The sequence below is a fragment of the Heloderma suspectum genome, chromosome 7 (assembly GCF_057233095.1).
Source record: "Heloderma suspectum isolate Gila_16-S chromosome 7, 16-S_ref, whole genome shotgun sequence".
In the NCBI taxonomy this organism is placed as follows: Eukaryota; Metazoa; Chordata; class Lepidosauria; order Squamata; family Helodermatidae; genus Heloderma; species Heloderma suspectum.
Window position 1 is genome coordinate 107,277,626 of NC_139464.1, and position 19,686 is coordinate 107,297,311.

Genomic DNA, 19,686 nt, shown 5'->3' on the forward strand with positions numbered 1-19,686 from the left:
ATCCCATACCCACTTACCTGAGGGTAAGCACTGTTGAACTCAGCTGGGCTTACTTTGAATAGACATGTCTAGGTTTACACTGTAGATTATACTAACTTTAAGAGAAAGGTGAGAAAGAATCTAAAATTCATAGATCACATTCTCCCAGAAGGAGAAGAAAAAATCCAGCCAACATAACTTACTTATACCAGAGCCACCTGCTATATTTCCTTACCAGCACTGGACAATTTGGGGGCAATTTCCCTTTTCTCAATCCAAACAAAATGTAATGCCCATGCAAATATGAACACTGAATGCAACATCGCTACTCTGCTTAAATAATTATGTGGCTCAGCTCTGAAGTGTTAAATTTGCCAGAAGGGAGGGAGGAAACTTTGCAGCACAGAAGGACTAGGAGAAGGAGGAGGAGGAGAGAAAAGGGGCGGGGGAAGCAAGGGCAACCCTTTGTCACATTTTCTGGTGGCCCCCTGTGGAACATTCCTTGCAGCAGGGTAAACTGAGTTTCTTCAATTGTGAGAAAAACGGGCGTCAGAGTTCAGGAAAAAAGTTGGATTTGATGGAGACTGCTGAGAAGAACAGAATGTATCCTGCTCATATTTAATTTAAGAATATCTTCCTATCCTTATTTCACTCAGTGAGCAGGATGTTTTAAGATAACATTTATCTTTACAGCTTTTTTTGGTGATGGTGAAAGGGTGCTAATGGACTATAACATGCTGCTGTGCTACAGCATATGGCTACACGGTCTGCTTTTGTCACTGAGCATTTCAATCTAACATCTGATGCATACAAATGGGTTTATGTAAGGTATCTTTTTGTTGTCAGAAGTGAAAAACAATGTTAGAGCATCGACAGCTTGCAATATGTCTGGACTTGCTTGCTGAAGTGAAGGAAGATTTTATTCAAAGCATACTTTACTGTCATATTGAAAAGGTACATTTCCCCCTGTTTTCTACTGTAGAAGTTTTGCAGACCGCATGTGAAGTTTCCTCCTCCTATTTACCTTTTATTTAGAGCCACAATGGTGCTGTACAGAAAAGGGAAATAATACAAACCCAGCCTAACAAGCCTAACATATAAGGAAGATAGGCAGAACTGGGCAGAGATTAGGGTGATGAAGTAATTAGGATGAGGAAGAAATGGGTGGGTTCACTGGTAGCCAAGAAAGGAGAATGGGTGGGAGTCTCACTTCAGAGAAAGGCTTATGGATGCCATGGATTCATGGTGGATGTTTAAAAGTAGAATGAATATAAGGGCACTACTGGTGAGACCAAAAGTCCACCTAGTCCATCATCCTGTTTTCCACAGTGGCCGGTCAGATGCTTCCAGGAAGCCCACAAGCAGGACATGAACGCAATAGAGTGTAGTGGAGGGAGAATGCAGAGGAGCAAAGTTCTAGGACTTTTTTCAAAGTATGAATGACAATGTCATCTGCCTGGCAAGACATTTACTTGGCAGGAGCCTTTCCTGCCTTATTTTAAAGACCATGAAGGTGTCTGTTCTTTACATTAAAGATACATTGCAATGTAACACAATTGTTAAACAATCTGTTGTAAGCAGCTCAAAAGGAGCCCTGCCAGCATGTGAAATGTTAGGCTGCGTTCTACACGGTGCTTTAATGTTATTCACCTTTGTATCCCACCCTTTCTCTGATGAGCTGAAGGTGGAATACACGGGCGTGGCTTACCCCCCACTTAATTTTCATGATAAACCTGTGCAGTATGGAAGACTCAGTGACTTGCCCATGGTCATCCAGGGAACTTCATGGCCGATCAGGGAGATGAACTCAGGTCTCCCCCACCAAACTTCAACATGCTAACAACAACTACGTCACCTTTTGCCAGTTCACTATTCTATGACTGTCAGCTAATCCAAATAAACTGGGTTTTATACTATGTACTACTGCTCTTTGGGGGTACAAAGTGTGTGTGTGTGTGTGTAGACTCTCCATGGGGAGCATGGTTATCAATGGATGAACTGGCTTGAAGTGGAAGAAGTCACAAGATATATTCAGGAAAGGAGAAGGAGGCGAGAGTCTGCAAATAGAATCACTAGGTGTTTGAAGTTGATGTAGAAAGTGACAGGGACCTAGCACTCAGAAATGTAAGACAGGTTCATAGAATGGGATAAAAAGGATGATTTCAACAAAAGCATACCGAATTAAGAGATGGGATTACAGGAGGGAAACCAATAAGCAACTGAGACATGGAATGAAAGGGAGGACTAGGCAAGAGCCTGGAAATGCAGTGAATGGTAAAAGAAAGAATTCTTGACAACATACTCCATTCTCAGTTGCACGCCTTGGAGAACAGCAATGCTCTCATGACCAAATACTGTAACTAACAATCCTCCTTAATAGTACTTATCTCTACAGAAGTTATACAGGCAAATGATTTATTATACCATTTATAGAAAGGAAATTGAAGTTCAATATAGTTGTAATGGTTAATTCATGGTGACTGAGGGTGTTTGTGGCAGAACAGAAAACTGAACAGAGGTCTTTGGGTGGTCTCTCTTCTGTTTTACCATTTTCCCTCCAATACATAATGAACGACCAGCAACCCTGTCTACTCCAGGGTAACATGCAATACAGAGCATGGTGTACAAAAAATAGATAAGCAAAGCCCTTAAGTGAGGGACATGAGAGCAAAACTCTGCAGAGAGGCTTCTTATTCCATTCTTGCAATGCATGCCTATGTTTTGAAGATCTAGCCTGGAATCTGGAATACATTCTTACAAACCTCAACAATCCAACAGTACTAATCTTGTAGCTGCCAGTTCCCATGAAATGACTCCACTATGTCCACACATTCATCCAGCTTTTATTTCAGGGGGCAGAATTAGATTCAAAGGTCTAGTCTACATCTTGTCTGTTTTCTGCTAAGCATCATTTTCTGTCCAATTTATTATACACTAAACAGTACAGTAGCTCTTGTCTCTTTGCTTCCTGAGATTACCTTCAACACACATCCCATCTTGTTGAAGTCTATATCCCATCGAAACAGTTAATTGCACTCATATAGCTGGTAGGTCCTCTTCTAATTATGCAGATAACATCACATTGACTTATTAGAGTTCCATCTCATTAAACACAGCTGTCCTCAATGATTAGGGGGAAACAAGATAAAAATGAAATAGGAAACTAAACCTTATTGGATGAAAGGAATTGAAGCTGGGTAGAATTGTTGGTTTAAACACCAAAGATTTTTCTTGACTACTGCCAAGCAGTATTTTTTCACCCTGTGCCTTCAGTTAAGCATGTTCAGCTTCCATTAGCTTAAATGTTCTAATTAAACCACAGTTCTGGTTTATAGCCATAACTGCAATGAAATGGGAGGGACATATTCTGAACATGTATCGCAGAATGAACTTTATTATATCAAGTGGACAGGGACTTAGACAGATGGTGAACTCAACTGGACAAAGACCATACTGCTGATATACTTCTTCATACTTCATTATTAACATAATAACATAATTCATAATTCACATGAATGAACATGTGTCTTCTGCTAGTTTATCACATGACAACATGGTTTTGGATCCAGACTAAGTCGTGCTTAGAGCAGACCCACTGAAATCAATGGGACAAGTTAGTCATGGCTAACTTAAGCCCCACTGATGTCAATGGGTCTACTTTACATATGACTAAGTCTGGATCCAACCTATGGAAGTGATTTAGAGGGTGTTGAGTTTCAGAACGCTCTGGAGCCTGAGCAACAAGAGCCCGAGGCCTGGTTCATATGTAACAATAAACCATGGTTTGATATTATGAGCGTGAGTCAGGTTTGCACTCTCTTGCTCCCCTTTGTGTGCAAGTGGAAGAGATTTAAAACTTCAGTTACTGGTTTCTTATAAATCACAGCTTCCCATTTCATTATTCCACACTGTGTTTGTATGTGCTGGCTTGGGGAAGGCCATAGTTCAGTCACAGAGCACATGCTTCCCTTGCAAAAGATTCCAGGTTCAATCCTTGGTATCTCCAGGTAGAGCTGGGATAAGACCCCTGCCTGCAAACCCAGAGAGCCACTGCCAGTCATTGTAGACTGTACAAAGCAAGATGGTCCAGTGGTCTGATATGGCATAAGGCAGCTTCCCATATTGCTGACTGCGGTTTGCACAACCTACAGTTTCCTGAGTTAGAATGACTGAGAAAGCTTGCTTTCAAACCAGGAATGGAAGGTTTAAATCTTCTCTCCTTATGTGTGAAGGGGATGTAAGCCCCAGGCTCCTGCTGACAACAGTCTCCCATCTGAACAAGGCTTTACGCTTAAAATGTTTCTGGTCACCAAGTAAGCAGACAGACAAACACTACCTTGCTTCATTTTTCCACAGCATCCCCTGGCTCGGATGGACTAGCTTGCATTTTTAAGGGAATACTAATTCAGCCGATCAGTGGATCTAGCATAAAATCTATAGCGGGAAGCAACATTTAAATGAAGAGCCCAAGCATGGAGATGGGGGTACACTTTACGGGAGGTCCAGAGGGGCCTGGCCCAGTCCGCAACACTGTTACCATGAGGGGAGAAAAAGAGGCTAAAACTGTAGATCATGCTTGAGGATATTTGTGGAAACTTATTTCTCTATATCTATGTACCTCTTATATTGTCCAGATCTTGTGAGCAATGCTGGAGCCAACCAGAAGTAATGTTAGAGTAGAACTGGGCACATTCTGAATAGCAAGTTGCTCCCTCCATAACAGAGAGTGTGCACTTGTTCTTCCAGAGAGATTTGTGTTCCCAATGTGCGATGCTCACTTCCAAGAACTACCAGTCCCAGAGTTTCATGTGCATAGTCAGGAAGCATAATCAGCTGGTGCACAGGATTGAAAACACACTTTAATAATCAGGGACATTGATCCCAGGGACAGTGGAAGCCAGTGCTTTTGGTAGGATTTACTGGCTCAATATATATATGTGAGTACATGTCTCGTTCTCGTTCTCTCTCTCTCTCTCTCACACACACACACACACACACACACACTATGCTGCCATGTCTGGCTATAAATATAAATCAGGAGATTGTATGCATGGAATGAGATTGTGGTATGCGCATGAGGGGAACCCCTGATGCACGTTTGCACTGCCCCCCTCCAAATGATGCTTGACCTCTGTTTGGATGGAGTGTCAGGGAGTGTGAAATGTTGACAAACAATGAGCAGCAGGGAAGCTGCAAGCTGTAGTCAAGATTTAGAGCAAGATGCAGAGTGTCTGGCAGCCAAATGTGCTACGGGGGGGGGGCAAACTGCTCTCCATCCCCCACCCCCTGGCAACTCACTTTGCCACACCTGCTTCTTTTTTTTTTTACCTTATGGTGGCGAGCCCAGCCCCAGCTCCTCCTCCTCCTTTCCCTCCCTCCCTCTGGAAGCTGGTGTCTCCCATGTCAGCAGGGGAGTGAATCCGCCCCAGGCTTCAGTCAGCGCCAATCAGAACTCCAAAGGAGCTCTCCACCCACCCCACTGCCATCAGAGCCACCAGCTGCCACTGCTTCCTACTCTCCTTGCTGCTGTCCAGCTGCTGGCAAAGGAAAATGCTGGAGCAGTGGCTGGCCAGCCAAAGTTGCAGCCCTGGACTATTTCATACAGTTTCCCTAAGTTTGAGTAGCAGTGAGCTGAACCAATCAGATGATGCCCTTGGGTGTGCATGGCCAATGAGGGAACCAGAATGCCAAGGGGTCGGCCTTCTCACCATGTGCTCCCAGAGGCAGTTGCTCAGCTCGCTGATAGTGAAATGTAGGAAGATACTTCAATCTAGAACGGTGTAGGACAGCAGCCTTGACTGGCTGGCAGCCACCACAGTGCTTCCCTTTATGCAGTAGAGTGAGGGTGCAATTGCCACCTCAGCCTGCTGGTCCCTGGGTCTGTGCCCTGTGGTCTGGCCCTAGCGGTGCCACCGATGGCAGCCGGAACCATGGCACACAGGTCATGGGAAGAGTGGCAACTGAGCTCAGCATGTCTGGACACCAAATAAACGGGGACTATTGGGCTACGATCCTGTTACCCACTTGCCTGGCAGTAAGCCACACTGAATTCTGTGTGACTTATTTCTAGGTAGACATCTACAGGATTTTGCTATTAGTGGAGTAGTAAATATTTTCATTCCATTCGAACAGTTGCATGTTACATATTTACACAGTTCTTATGCAATATCATCAATAACTAGAATATTTGACCCCCATGTTTGCTCTTGTTTCCAGAAACAGTCCTGTCTGTTTGACATCTGCCAAGGAAATACCAAGCCAGCAATTAAAGGAAATAGAAAAGGTGTGATGAGACTGTTACCTGAGACTAGAGGAAGTTTTAGTTCCAGCCAAACAGAAAACGATTTAGTTATCCTATCAAGGCCAGTGTTGTTGCAGATTAAGATGGTTGACTTATGGCATGAGTTATACGCATTGCTGATTTATGTGCATTTCATAGCAGTTTGTCTTCTTCTAAAAACCCTGCTGAACATTTGTTGCACATTCTGTTTTCTGAGTCACCTTTTTGATGTTTCTTTTATTCAATTTTAGTTTGGTTTGCAATGCTGCTTCCACTTTATTTCCAAGTGCTTTAAAAACAGGAAATATTCAGTGACTAACCTGCATCAGTCTTTGTGTTGTTGCGGACAAATTGTATACCTTTTCTTTGGACTGCTTGTCAGATACGGAGAATGTACTCAGGGAGAAGGCTGCCCCTGCCCTCATGCAACTTAAATAAATAAAGGCACGCATCCATTTATGCATTTATCTGTCCATCCTTCATCTACATTATTTTTAAACATCTTTACGGGAACTGGCGGTTGTATTAATGAAGTCACAGGTGCTAGCCAAGCATAGCTGCATCACAGCCTGCATGGGAAAAAGCAATACAGATCATGTGGTTTAACTTGCAGTGCTATATTTTTCTCCCAGGGCTTGCTGCTCGGTTAAAAAAATGTGCATGCTTTGGATATGCTTTGGATAGGCGGTCACCTCTGAGTTTGGAGGCAGCCGCCTATCTAGATAGGATTGCGCCCTAAAGGTTTTAAGTTCTCTGGATTGTGAAAGGCAGTATAGAAATACTTTCAATAGATAGATAGATAGATAGATAGATAGATAGATAGCTTTTGTTATTGTAGAGGCCACAAACTACTATTGTGTTATGGCCATAATATGTCTTAGGAAAGGAAAGGAAAGGTTCCTCCTGTGCAAGCACCGAGTCATTACTGACTCCTTGAGGGACACCGCTTGCGCTGGTGTTTTCATGGCAGACTGTAGCGGGGTGGTTTGCCATTGCCTTCCCCAGTCGTGACTACCTTTCCCCCAGCAAGCTGGGTACCCATTTTACCGACGTCGGAAGGATGGAAGGCTGAATTGACCTGAGCCGGCTACCTGGGACCCAGCTTCCGCTGGGATTGAACTCGGGTTGTGGGGAGAGTTTCGGTTGCAATACTGCCGCCTACCACTCTGCGCCACACGAGGCTCTAATATGTCTTAGACTGCAAGATAAATATGATCATATCTTTTAGAGCACAAAAAACAACGTGCACCTAGAAGGCATAAGCCCTCCATAGTGAAGAACCGCTTAGAAGTATTAAGAGTTGTCCTTAGAGTGTAAGGTTATAAGATCCCTTTGGATTCCAAAAGAGCAGGAACCTAAAGAAGATTTGCAGCTATCAACAGCAGGAGAAGGACTAAAATGGAGGGAACAGGTGGCAGTTGCGGTAAAGGGCAAATAAGAGGTCCAGTGAGCCCAGGAATGAGGGATGGGCACCACCAGCCTAAGGTCAGTGATTGCTAATAGGAATGAAGAAGGAGTAAGCTAGTGATCCCAGACAAGGCAGCCTGTTCAGCCCCTTTCAGGCATTTGGTATCTGTGTGTGAAAGGAGCCTGCCCTGTCCCTACACATTGATGCGCACATCAGCCATGCCCCCCCGCCGGAATGTGCGATTGGCAGTAGCCTGGAGGGGTCTGCCATGGATAGGGTTCCATCCACAGGGGTGGGTATCCTGACTGATATCAGTGGTGCATCACCAGCGGGGGCATGGCTGACATATGTGTTGGCGTCTAGGGAGCGGGGCACTCCCACTCATTCATGAGAGCCCCTTCACTTGCTCAGTACCAAACCCCTTGTTGGAACTCTCTGAGTGATTGGGCCCAGGGGAATGCTTTCGAGAGGATGCCAAATGTAGGAACTGCAATGTGGGTGAAATGTACCACTCTGATATTTCTCCTGGATTACCTGATCACTGACGGACAGGTGGGTGTAGAAACCATGGCCATTGGTCTGATAACAAATAGCCAGATTCCCACACAGAAATAACTAGTATTTACGAGCTGCCAGTCATATTATAATCACAGCCATAACACATTCATCAGGTTTGGCAGCATTGGCATCTGCTAGGACTACACGATGATTCATCTAGCTGAAAACTGAAGAGCGATGATTGTTCCAGCAGACATGAGGAGCAGGCGGACAGGACTGAACTACATAAAAACTGGGACCAACAGCAGCATTGCTTCACTGACAGGCTCTTCTCACAATTTCCTATGCAGCTGATCTTTGCTAGCTGAAAATGAAAATCACAAAAGTGTAACTCCGAAAGCTTTAGATATTCAGTGCCTGCTAAGCAAAAGCAGCATCACTGGGTTTCTGCTGCCCCTCGTGTCACATTGGCCTCTGAATATTTCATGCATACATGCACAGGTGCTCCAAAGAGTTGGCACGTTGCACTTTATTCTGCTTAATTCTCAACAGTGTGTGAACTGGAGTCAATAGTCCTATCTTGCCTACCACTCAGTTGGCAAGTCTCCTCTCCTTGGCTTTCTTCAGCAACCATGCAGTGCTGCTAAAACCTTGGTAAAAATAACTGGATTAATTTTTCAGATACAATCCACAAATCACTTTGAGCCCGCAGAGGCCCACATGCTTTTCAGATAGCTTAGTTCATTGAGCTGAATAGGACTGAACTGGCTTAAAGGCAAGAATGCTGGCTTCCACCATTTTGTGGAACGTAGCTGAAAACCGTACTATCCTCTTTGCAGATTTTTATGAAATGTTTTTATTTGCTGCAGAACTGTAACAGCATAGTCAACAGACACTAATTGGTTTCTGTGCCGCTACCTTGAAGGAAGGCATTTATTATCCCAGGGCAACTATTTCACATCAGTATCTCTAATAAATATGTATGTCAACAAATTCCAAACCTTCCACAGCAAACCCATTAATTGTGGCTTTATCAGAGATTTCCAAATATGGTCACCGGTAAACATCCAAGTGCCTTTATCACACGGCTGCTTCACAGGGACATGCGCACAGCCCAAAAGGATATGTGTTGATAAGACCGAGTGGTGAATATATTAAAACAACCCTCATAGAAATTTCCTGAAATGTCAGTTGGAAGACAAAAAATAAAAATCCAAGTTAAAACAACAGCAAATTAGAAGACCACTATGTTAATTCCACACAAACCGTGGCAAAACTGCAATATAAATGCTAAACCAGAAACACATTTCCCAACGTTTCACTGGCATCTTTAAGCAACTTGTGCATAAAGATACTAGTGAAATCCTCCAAACCGGGTGTCAGGAAATAACTTCTGGGTCTTTTGAAACTCTACCTCAAAGGAGAAGTGAGCTTTACAAGGTGCTGAATTCTCTGGAGCATCTCAAGCGTCAGTGTGTCTTTCCTCCTGATAACCTGCATAGCAGTGCACTATCATAGCAGCAGGGGGTTAGGGGTGGAGAGGCAGACCTCTCCCCCTCCCCATTTATGGTGTGTAGGGGAGTGGGAGTGATAGAGAGGAGGGGATTTAGGGAATGCGAAGAGCTGGCTGGGAGGGGGTTTTGTTTTCTGAGCCTTGGTTGGGTTGGGACATGATCTGAGTTCTTTCTTACTTCTTGGGAAAGGGGTTGGATCACTTCAAGATTAATCCAAGGAGAGCAGGGATAAGCTTACCTAGCTCGATTTATGTATTTTATGTATTTACAGAATTTATATAGGTCACTCAATAACAATCTTCACTGGATGACTCTTCCTATGAACAATAGAACCAAAGCAACTTCAGATGGAAGTACAGTGAATATTTCTACAAGTGGATCAGAGAAGCCAGGAGCTCCTTGAGGATGGGCTTTCATCCTCTACTTTAAAACAGAACTATGTGAGCCTTGTCTCCTTCAGATAAAATTCTGTGAATATTACAGAAAAAAGTGTATCCTAACTCAAAATTAAGAAAAACAACAAATGGTCTTGTGGCACCTTAAAGAGTAACAAATTTATTAGGGTAAGCTTGGGGAGAAGTGGTGGGGGTGGGGGTAGGGGTAGTTTTGCCTCTCTGCGTGTGTGTGTTCATTTATTCTGGGGTGAGGTGGGCTTCTCTGAGCATCACCAGTTTCCCTCCTGTGAAATGGGTATTTTGTTGTGCTTTGTGGGGGCGAAAAGGTTTTTGGTATTTGAACCCTGTGCTCAGTTTTCTTGGGCAGTGTCCTTGGAACGGGACATGAACCAGAACTCAGTGGATGTTTTCAGTCAGAAGGGTCCTAGCACTAGCTATCAGAAGGCATTGTATAGCTATTCCCTCTTATCTTTCTTATTGGAAGAAGATGGAAAAAGTGGTGGGAAAACACAGGATGGTTACAAGTATACAACGATGTCTAGACCCCCTGTAAAATTCCATGAAAGTGGCAGAGTGATTGCACATTGATTGATGGATTGCATTTCTACACTGTAGCCGAAGCTCTCTGGGAGGTATAAAAGCCTAATTCGGAAGCACCCTATCTCCCTGTATTGGTACCCTGAAGAATCATGAATAACAGACAAATTGAAGTTAGTCTGTATTTGTAAAGATATATATTTTATAAGCTATTCACATTATGAATGGATTAAAGACATTGTCTGAGCCAATATTATAAGAGCTGAATAGCTGTTATTAATTCAAGATATTTAATTCAAGAACTCTAGTTATTGGGCAGTCTAAGAATGTAGAAATAATTAATAAATAAATAAAATATTGAGTTAAATATTATGGGATCTGATTGATGAAATATCTGAAGATATTTATTATCCTAGTTACTGATATACTCCTGCTCTGTTTGTGTGAAAAATCTCTACCCAGTTCATCTTTCCTCTTCTTTGAAGTTGTATTTTAGTCTATTCCAATAGAAGGAAATAATACTTAGTATGGTCTCATCTTATTTCAACATATATTTGCATCTCTGTTCATGGATATAAGCAAGCAAAAAACTTCATTATTCTCTCACCTCTGAGCTGTGTTTATTTACATCAAGGGTGTTGAACTTCTTTCAGCCCAAGGCTCAAATTCCATTTAGGAGAAGCTCTCGGGGGCCTCATTCCAGTGGTGGCAGGGCTGAAGGCAAGGGGGGCAGGGCCGAAATACCAGCATATTTTAGCTTAAACCTCTTGCTGACAGTAACTCAGCCTTGGGAGAGGAATTTCAACCTTTAAGAATGGGGAAAATGCTGCACAGAAGCTGGAAAACCACCAAATGATGGGTGGTTGGAGAAAGGGGGTAGAGCCAGGGAAAAGGGCATGGAGACCTGGGGAACATCAGTGGGCCAGACAAGGACCCCCCAGGAGGGCTAGATTTCTGCATCCCTGGTTTAGATACAAAGAAGTAACAGGAGTACACTTAGGGCAGCATGGCTGGCTGGGGCATGTTGGAAACTGTAGGACTTTTTCTGTCTGCACATGCATAGGATTGCACCCTTAGTTTAATGTAATTTTTGTTAGCATTAATGTTAATTTGGATATTGCCCCTCATGGGTGAATATGGCTTAAATCTTGATAAGAGAATATATATATATATATATATATATATATATATATATTTATTCAACGTCAGGAAGAGACAAACTTAATTGTCCAAAAATTTAAAGGAGTTGTAAATGAAAGAATATTTGACTAAGTTAAAACTAAACAGATTAGAGATAAAACTAGAAGAGGTCTAGGACAAAACGAGGAGAAAAAATTCAAAATTTCATGAGATTCCTGAACAAGCACAAAGAAAGGATTTTTTAGGTTTTCTTTCTCAGTGTTTAGAACAAGATATTAATTTAAACAGCCCTCCAGCAGCAGGGATTAAAACAGCTTTCCGGATAGATGCTAACTTAAAAAGTTAAATAAATCCAGAGAAATGTTAGTTACTTTTATTACATTAATTTAGCTTTATTACCTTTATTCTCTTCCTCTGTCAGAGGAAAGCTTCCTCCGTCGGAAGAAGGGAACCTTTGGATCCAACCCATTAGATTAAGATCTGTATGGGGAGAGGAAATTAGCGATTGAGGGCCATGAAATTATGGTTCTCAGTTACATTTATCCAGATACTCTTGCAAAGTATCAGATTTTCCCATTTTTAACTGACAAACTTAGTTTCTACAACATCAGCTTTAACTGGATTATTCTGTTTCATTTAAACATAGTTATCATATAATAATTAAAACAGGTCAGGAGTCACAACAATTGGTTAAAGCTTAAGAGCAATTACAAGATACATCTATGAAGTGAACGTAATTAGTTTATTTTTCTTTTAACAACTTTTTCTAATAGCAGTAATATTTACCCCCCCAAATTTGCAGGATAATAGATTGTTGTGCTTTCTCAATTATCCCACATTTCTCTTATATCATATTAATAATACCTACGAGTTTCTTAAATATATTTTCAGAATATCAAGGCACTAAACTCTCCAAATAAACGAAGAAAATAGCCAAGACTATTTAAAAAAGAGAAAAGCCAATTTTTATTTATTCAGAAACATATCAAAAAGGAGAGGAAAAATATCTAGAACAAAAGAGTTGGCACAGTTTTTGCTGCATGTAATGAAACTAAAGAACAAGGTGTAACTACTATAGTGAAATCTTTATTTATTGTACAAGAATACCTGAAGATACAGGTAGATATTTGATTATTAAAGGCCTTTCTGCAAGACTGGAGTTTACTTTTGTTTGTCTATATGGCCCACATCAGGGGTAGACACAGTTTTATAGATTATTGACAGAATATATTGAAAATGTAGCATGGGCAATGTAATTATGGGAGGAGAGTTTAACAGGCTGGTACGTTCTAAGCTAAATCAATCCTCTTTGTTGTTCAGTCGTGTCCGACTCTTCGTGACCCCATGGACCATAGCACGCCAGGCCTTCCTGTCCTGCGCTCTCTCCCAGAGTGTGCTCAAGTTCATATTCATTGCATCGGTGATGCTATCTAGCCATCTCATCCTCCGCCGTCCCCTTCTCCTTTTGCCTTCAGTCTTTCCCAGCATCAGGGTCTTTTCCAGAGAGTTTTCTCTTCGCATTAGGTGGCCAAAATATTTGAGCTTCAGTATCTATCCTTCCAATGAGCACTCAGGGTTGATTTCCTTTAGGATGGACTGATTTGACCTCCTTGCAGTCCAGGGGACTCGTAAGAGTCTTCTCCAGCACTGCAGTACGAAAGCATCAATTCTTCGGCGCTCAGCCTTCCTTATAGTCCAGTTCTCACAGCCATATGTTACTACTGGGAAAACCATAGCTTTGATTATACGAACCTTTGTCGGCAAGGTGATGTCTCTGCTTCTTACTATGCTGTCTAGGTGTGCCATAGCTTTCCTCCCATGGAGCAAGCGTCTTTAAATTTCATGGCTATAGTCACCGTCTGCGGTGATCTTGGAGCCCAAGAAAATAAAATGTGTCACTGCTTTTTTATTTTATTTATTTATTAAATTTATTAATCGCCCATCTGGCTGGTCACCCAGCCACTCTGGGCAATGTACAACAACAGTTAAAACAATAAAATTCTACATTAAAAACATCATAAAAATACCCTAACCCACCCCGAATGCCTGCCTGAACAACTACATTTTTAATGCGTGGCGGAAGCTCATTAAAGAGGGAGCATGGTGGCGTTCCCTAGGGAGGGAGTTCCACAGAGTGGGGGCCACCACAGAGCAGGCCCTCTCCCTCGTCCTCACCAGCCTAGCTGTTCTGGCTGATGGGACAGAGAGAAGGCCAACCAAGGCTGATCTTGTTAAGCGGCCTGTCTGGTGTTGCTGCAGGCACTCCTTAAGATAGGCTGGGCTGGAACCATATAGGGTTTTAAAGGTCAAAACCAACACCTTGAATTTGGCCCAGAAAACACCTGGTAACCAGTGCAACTCCTTCAGCACTGGAGTGATGTTATCTTGCTGGCAGCTGCCTGTAATTAGGCGAGCCACCGTGCTCTGTACCAGCTGCAGCTCCCGAACTGTCTTCAAGGGTAACCCCACGTAGAGCGCATTGCAGTAGTCTAAACGAGAGGAGACCAGGGCATGTACTACCAATGGGAGCAGATGGTTGGGAAGGTAGGGGCGCAGCCGCCGTATCAGATGGAGTTGGTACAGCGCTATCCGGCTCACAGCTGTCACCTGAGCCTCCATGGAGGCTGTACCCCCAGGCTGCAGACCTGGTCTTTCAGGGGTAGCTGTACCCCATTCAACCCCATTCCATTTCTTCCCCTTCTATATGCCAGGAAGTGATGGGGCCAGATGCCATGATCTTAGTTTTTTTAATGTTGAGTTTCAAACCAGCTTTTGCACTTTCCACTTTCACCCTCAACAAGAGGCTCTTTAGATCCTCTTCGCTTTCTGCCATTATTTATTGTTCTCCCTTAGGTCTCCAATTATTGTATATTGAATCTCAAATGTTAATATAAAATTGATGACATATATTGACCCTGGTCCTAGAACAATTACTGGGGTGGTTCAAAGTCGCTGTACATTGAAACAGTGGAATTTGAAAAATGCACTTTTCTATAACAAGGAAGTTGTGAATTTGGTTAAACACACATGTGAAGAGGGTTGTTGTTGTTGTTGTTGTTTTATAAATGTCATGTTATTCTAGAAGTAAAATGGCCAAATATATGGGATATTGCCAAGGCATATTTATTGACATATTATTTTGATTTTGAGTGAAATGCCCTTCCCCCCAAATGTGTTGCCCTATTCACAGGTGGAGAATTGCCAGGGGGGAGAGGGGGAGGACTTTTTCTTTCCCAGGGCGGTTAGTTTTTAAATGGTTTTTGGTGATGCGGGCTTACTCCTGCTGGTGGAAAGCAAAGGGCGGGATTTTTCCTCATTTTACTTTAATTTTCATTGCTGCTTGTGGCAGCAGTGACAGCAGCAACAAAGCCTGCAAATGAAGTCTTCTGGGCAGCTGCTATTCCCCTGCCCCCCCCCCAATATCCCCGACACGGTGTCACTTTGGGATATTCCAGGGGAAATGACCACCAATGTCAAAAATTAAAGTTAAAAAAGGGGGGGGACACGGTGCTTCCAGATACAAAATATATCCCCACCCCCTCTGACAAAACCTTTGAAAAATTCAACCTCCCCCTGAAAATTAGCTGAAAGTTTGTGAAGGCAATCAGCCAATGAACAAAAGAAAATTTGATACCTCCCATTGCACTGGTAAATGTATAACACGGTCAGCCAAGGATATTTCTAAGCAATTAAAACTTTGCTTAGACAATCCCGCAGGCAAATCATCACTTATCACAGGCTACTGATAACCTATCTTTTCTAGAGAGGGAAAAGTACTAACAGGTCTCAATAACCGTTGTTAGATGGAAAAGAAATAATGCAAAGTTGGAATAAATCCTTTAACGATTTAAAAAAGGGATCGGATTTATACCCTTTTAAAATACAACCCTAACTGCAAAATTGCTGGCACAACATGAAGAAGAAATTGGAAGGATAAATTATCTTTGGAGATTCTAACTGATAATTAAATCAGACATACAAATAACACATTTTAACTAATACTATTATCTGAGGTCTGCATAAGCCAAGGTGGACTATATGCTGAGAGGTGGGAATGAAGTGGATACAATTTTCACAGATCCAATAATATAAATAGACGTAAGGTTCTCATTTGCTCTGTTTGGCATTCAATCTTTCATGGGATTAGAATCACATGAGGTGGGTGGGGCCGTGCTTGCTGGCTTCACCTCCTGTGACACATCCTTGCAGAAAGGATTTAGAAACCTCCAAACTATCGAGGGCACCTGGTGACGGGGACATGACAGAGGGGTTGGGGCCAACGATATGGTACTTGATTAGAAATAACACTCTGGATGGTTGATCTTGAGCCCAGACAGCCATCCACATTCCTGACTGGTCTCATATTACTATGTTTCAGTGACACAGATAGGGGAGACAGACCAGAGTCTTGTCCAGCAAAGACGGGGAAGATCTTCCTCATCCAAGAATATCTTGTCTGAAGTATAATATTCCCCTCTCTCCGCAGTGGCTACAACCTAGGAAATAGCGGTGCAGAGAGGTGGTGGCAGTGACCCAAATGTCAAGTGTGTCAGGATGGGCATGATCCTGGGTCAAGATAAATCAAATTCATGAGACTGAATGATATCTGAACGGGGTCAGGGAAGGTCATTATGGGGAGGGCATATAAAAACAGAGGTTCTGTGACCCAGGCAGAAGAGTTAGTCCTCAGCTGGCCATAGTGGCTTGTGGACTCAGCCAGTAAGCACGGCAATCTGCACTCACTTGTTGTTTCAGTGGGTCCCAATCTTTAAAATGGATGCATCAGCAGAATTAGTGTGCATTATACACTAATTTTGCTGCACTGTTAAAGATGCTGATTATCCTAGAAACTCACAGCTCGGGGTATTGGGCTTTTTAAAAAGGTGTTAATGTGTGCATTTCAGGAATTGGATCTATTATTGTCTATCTAGCAGCCAGAATATCACTTGCTTTCCACTTTTTCTTACAATAAGCAGAATGTCCCAACTAAGGAATAAAGAGTCCCTGGGAGGTGCTCTATTTTGTTCATAACCCAAGCTAATATTTGCCACTAGAAGTATGTAATTAGACAGAATCCTGGCAAAGAGACAAAACCAACATTAAAACCCAACGCATTATAGAGTGAAATTACTTACGTGGGAGTTCTATGCTTCTGCTGTGCATTTATCACATAACCCGGGAGAGCTTTATAAATGCCTAAGACCAAGAAGCCAACTAGACCTGTAACTTAACTGAGAAGCAACAGCGGATAACCCAGTATTGGCACTTCAGTACATTCAATGCCTTTTATAAGGCATCCATTTCAGAAGTAAATTTCCAATTTCATTGCCAGCAGATCTTCTTTTTCTTTTCAAGTGGCCAATTTAAAATTCAAGGTTATAGACAAAACAGTTTTGCAAAATAATAAATAACAGTACCATCAATGTTGATAACATCAATTACACGGCAATTTTAAAAAAGGAAGAACATGAAGTGAAAAGGAAGTTTCAGCGGGTTGCTTTTATAACACATTATGGGGTAAAATATCATAAGGCAAAATTATGAAGCACTCTCTTTTATAGCATATTAATCAGTTTAGAATACATAAGATCCTCTAGTTTTGCTATCACTATAAATGGTAATGTCTTCTGGTGTAATGGTTTTATCCAAAAGATGATTTTAGGATAACTTCGTCATCCATGAAGTGTTGATGGGTTCCTGGGCAGAGGTGTTTCAAAGGAAACAATGTCATATAGACACATCTACAGCAATTGGTCCAGGAGACATCTGTTAGATGCAAAATATTATGATGGATCTGGTTCTTGGGCTAGTTGCACTGTCTCTTAAAGCCAAAATCTCAACATCACAACTTAGAACACTTTACCCACCCTTTCCTATTCAATGATGGCAGGAAGTATTGATTTCTGCATTGTCCCTGTGATATTCTGATATAGCCAAATTGATTTGCTCTGATATCATCACACTGGCTATATCAGGGGTGGTGAACCGAAATTTGATGAGCTCCTATTCCTTCATCCCTTGCCACTGGCTAGGCTGGATAGGGCTGATGGGACATGCAGTCCAACAACATCAGGAGGGCCACATGTTCCCCACCCCTGGACTATATGATGTTCAATGGGTTAGCATCACACAGTCAGTTAAGAAACCATAGAAACCGTGTTGTTGTTCAGTCGTTCAGTCATGTCCGACTCTTCGTGACCCCATGGACCATAGCATGCCAGGCCTTCCTGTCCTCCGCTCTCTCCCGGAGTGAGCTCAAGTTCATATTCATTGCATCGGTGATGCTATCTAGCCATCTCATCCTCTGCCGTCCCCTTCTCCTTTTGCCTTCAATCTTTCCCAGCATCAGGGTCTTTTCCAGGGAGTTTTCTCTTCGCATTAGGTGGCCAAAATATTTGAGCTTCAGCTTCAGTATCTGTCCTTCCAATGAGCACTCAGGGTTGATTTCCTTTAGGATTGACTGATTTGACCTCCTTGCAGTCCAGGGGACTCGTGAGAGTCTTCTCCAGCACCACAGTTCGAAAGCATCAATTCTTCGGTGCTTAGCCTTCCTTATAGTCCAGCTCTCACAGCCAAACATTATTTATTTATTTATTTATTTATTCATTCATTCATTCATTCATTCATTCATTCATTCATTTCATTTGATTTCTATACCGCCCAATAGCTGAAGCTCTCTGGGCGGTTCACAAAAATTAAAACCAAACAGCACACAATAAAACAATTTAAAATATATAGAACATTAAAACCATACGTTGCTACTGGGAAAACCATAGCTTTGATTATACGGACCTTTGTCGGCAAGGTGATGTCTCTGCTTCTTATTATGCTGTCTAGGTTTGCCACAGCTTTCCTCCCAAGGAGCAAGCGTGTTTTAATTTCATGGCTACAGTCACCGTCTGCGGTGATCTTGGAGGCCAAGAAAATAAAATCTGTCACTGCTTCCATTTCTTCCCCTTCTATATGCCAGGAAGTGATGGGGCCAGATGTCATGATCTTAGTTTTTTTAACAAAATGATTCCAGCAGTTCTTATGGTTCCTTACCTTTAAACTGGACTTGGACAGGACAGCCCTTCAAATACAGGATGCCATCAAACAGAGGACCATCCTCTGACAGCCCTTCAAATAGAGGAACTTTAAAAAGAGGGCACCTGGCTATCCTAGTTCTTTCTTCCTCTTTCCACCACTCCTTTTGCTCTTCCTCTCCCTCCCTCGTCCTCTCCACCTAGCAGGCTGCTGGGAGAAGGACAGATGACTCTTTCCAGAGGTCTGATCACTTGCAGAGGGCTCCCCTTCCTCACTCCTCCATCTCATTCCCCCCCCCCAGAACTAACACTGTTTACAAAGGGGTTCACCCTCTTCTACCAGCCCATCTGTTTTGGCTTTTCCTGGTGCTTTCTCCTAACCTTCAGCAACCAGTCCCAGGATGAAATTAGGCTGAGGGCTACATGTGGCTCTCAGACTGAAGGTTGCCTACTCCTGCCTTACTTTATGGATCTATCAAATCATTTTAAAAAGCTAAATAGGCTACACTCCTAATTACACAGTAGGGAGTAAACCCTATCAAACATTGTGGGAGTTCTTGAGTAAACAGGCATAGAATCGCTCCGCACAGCAAGATTTTTAATGGGTCCCTGGGCAAGAGTTCATCATTTGGATTCCCAACCAACCCTCATGCCAAAGAAAGAGCACCTCTTCCATGCTTCCTCACAGTTGATGTACATTAGCCTTCTCCAACCTCGTGCCCACCAGATGGAACTACAACTCCCATCATCCTCAGCCAGCATGGCCACTGTAGGAATGCCTCCACTTAAGATTATAACTCTTGAGGCCTTGATCTCATGCTGCCAGTCAGGTATTAGCAGGGTGGCCCAAGATATTTTGCTGCCTGAGGCAGAGCATCCAATTGTCCCCTCCCCTGTCCAATTCAAGGGC

General features: G+C 42.7%; 1 protein-coding gene across 3 annotated transcripts in view; it reads right to left on the reverse strand.

Moving 5' to 3' along the window:
* Positions 1-19,686, reverse strand: part of MAGI2 (membrane associated guanylate kinase, WW and PDZ domain containing 2) — a 977,993-nt gene that overhangs the window by 267,383 nt on the left and 690,924 nt on the right. For 2 of the 3 annotated variants that reach the window (XM_084811512.1, XM_084811511.1), the window contains exon 7: positions 12,151-12,231. The exons of the other annotated variant lie outside the window; for it this stretch is intronic. In XM_084811512.1, coding sequence (XP_084667638.1) covers positions 12,151-12,231 — 81 coding nt within the window. The remainder of the gene's footprint in view (positions 1-12,150; positions 12,232-19,686) is intronic. 3 annotated transcript variants of the gene reach the window in all.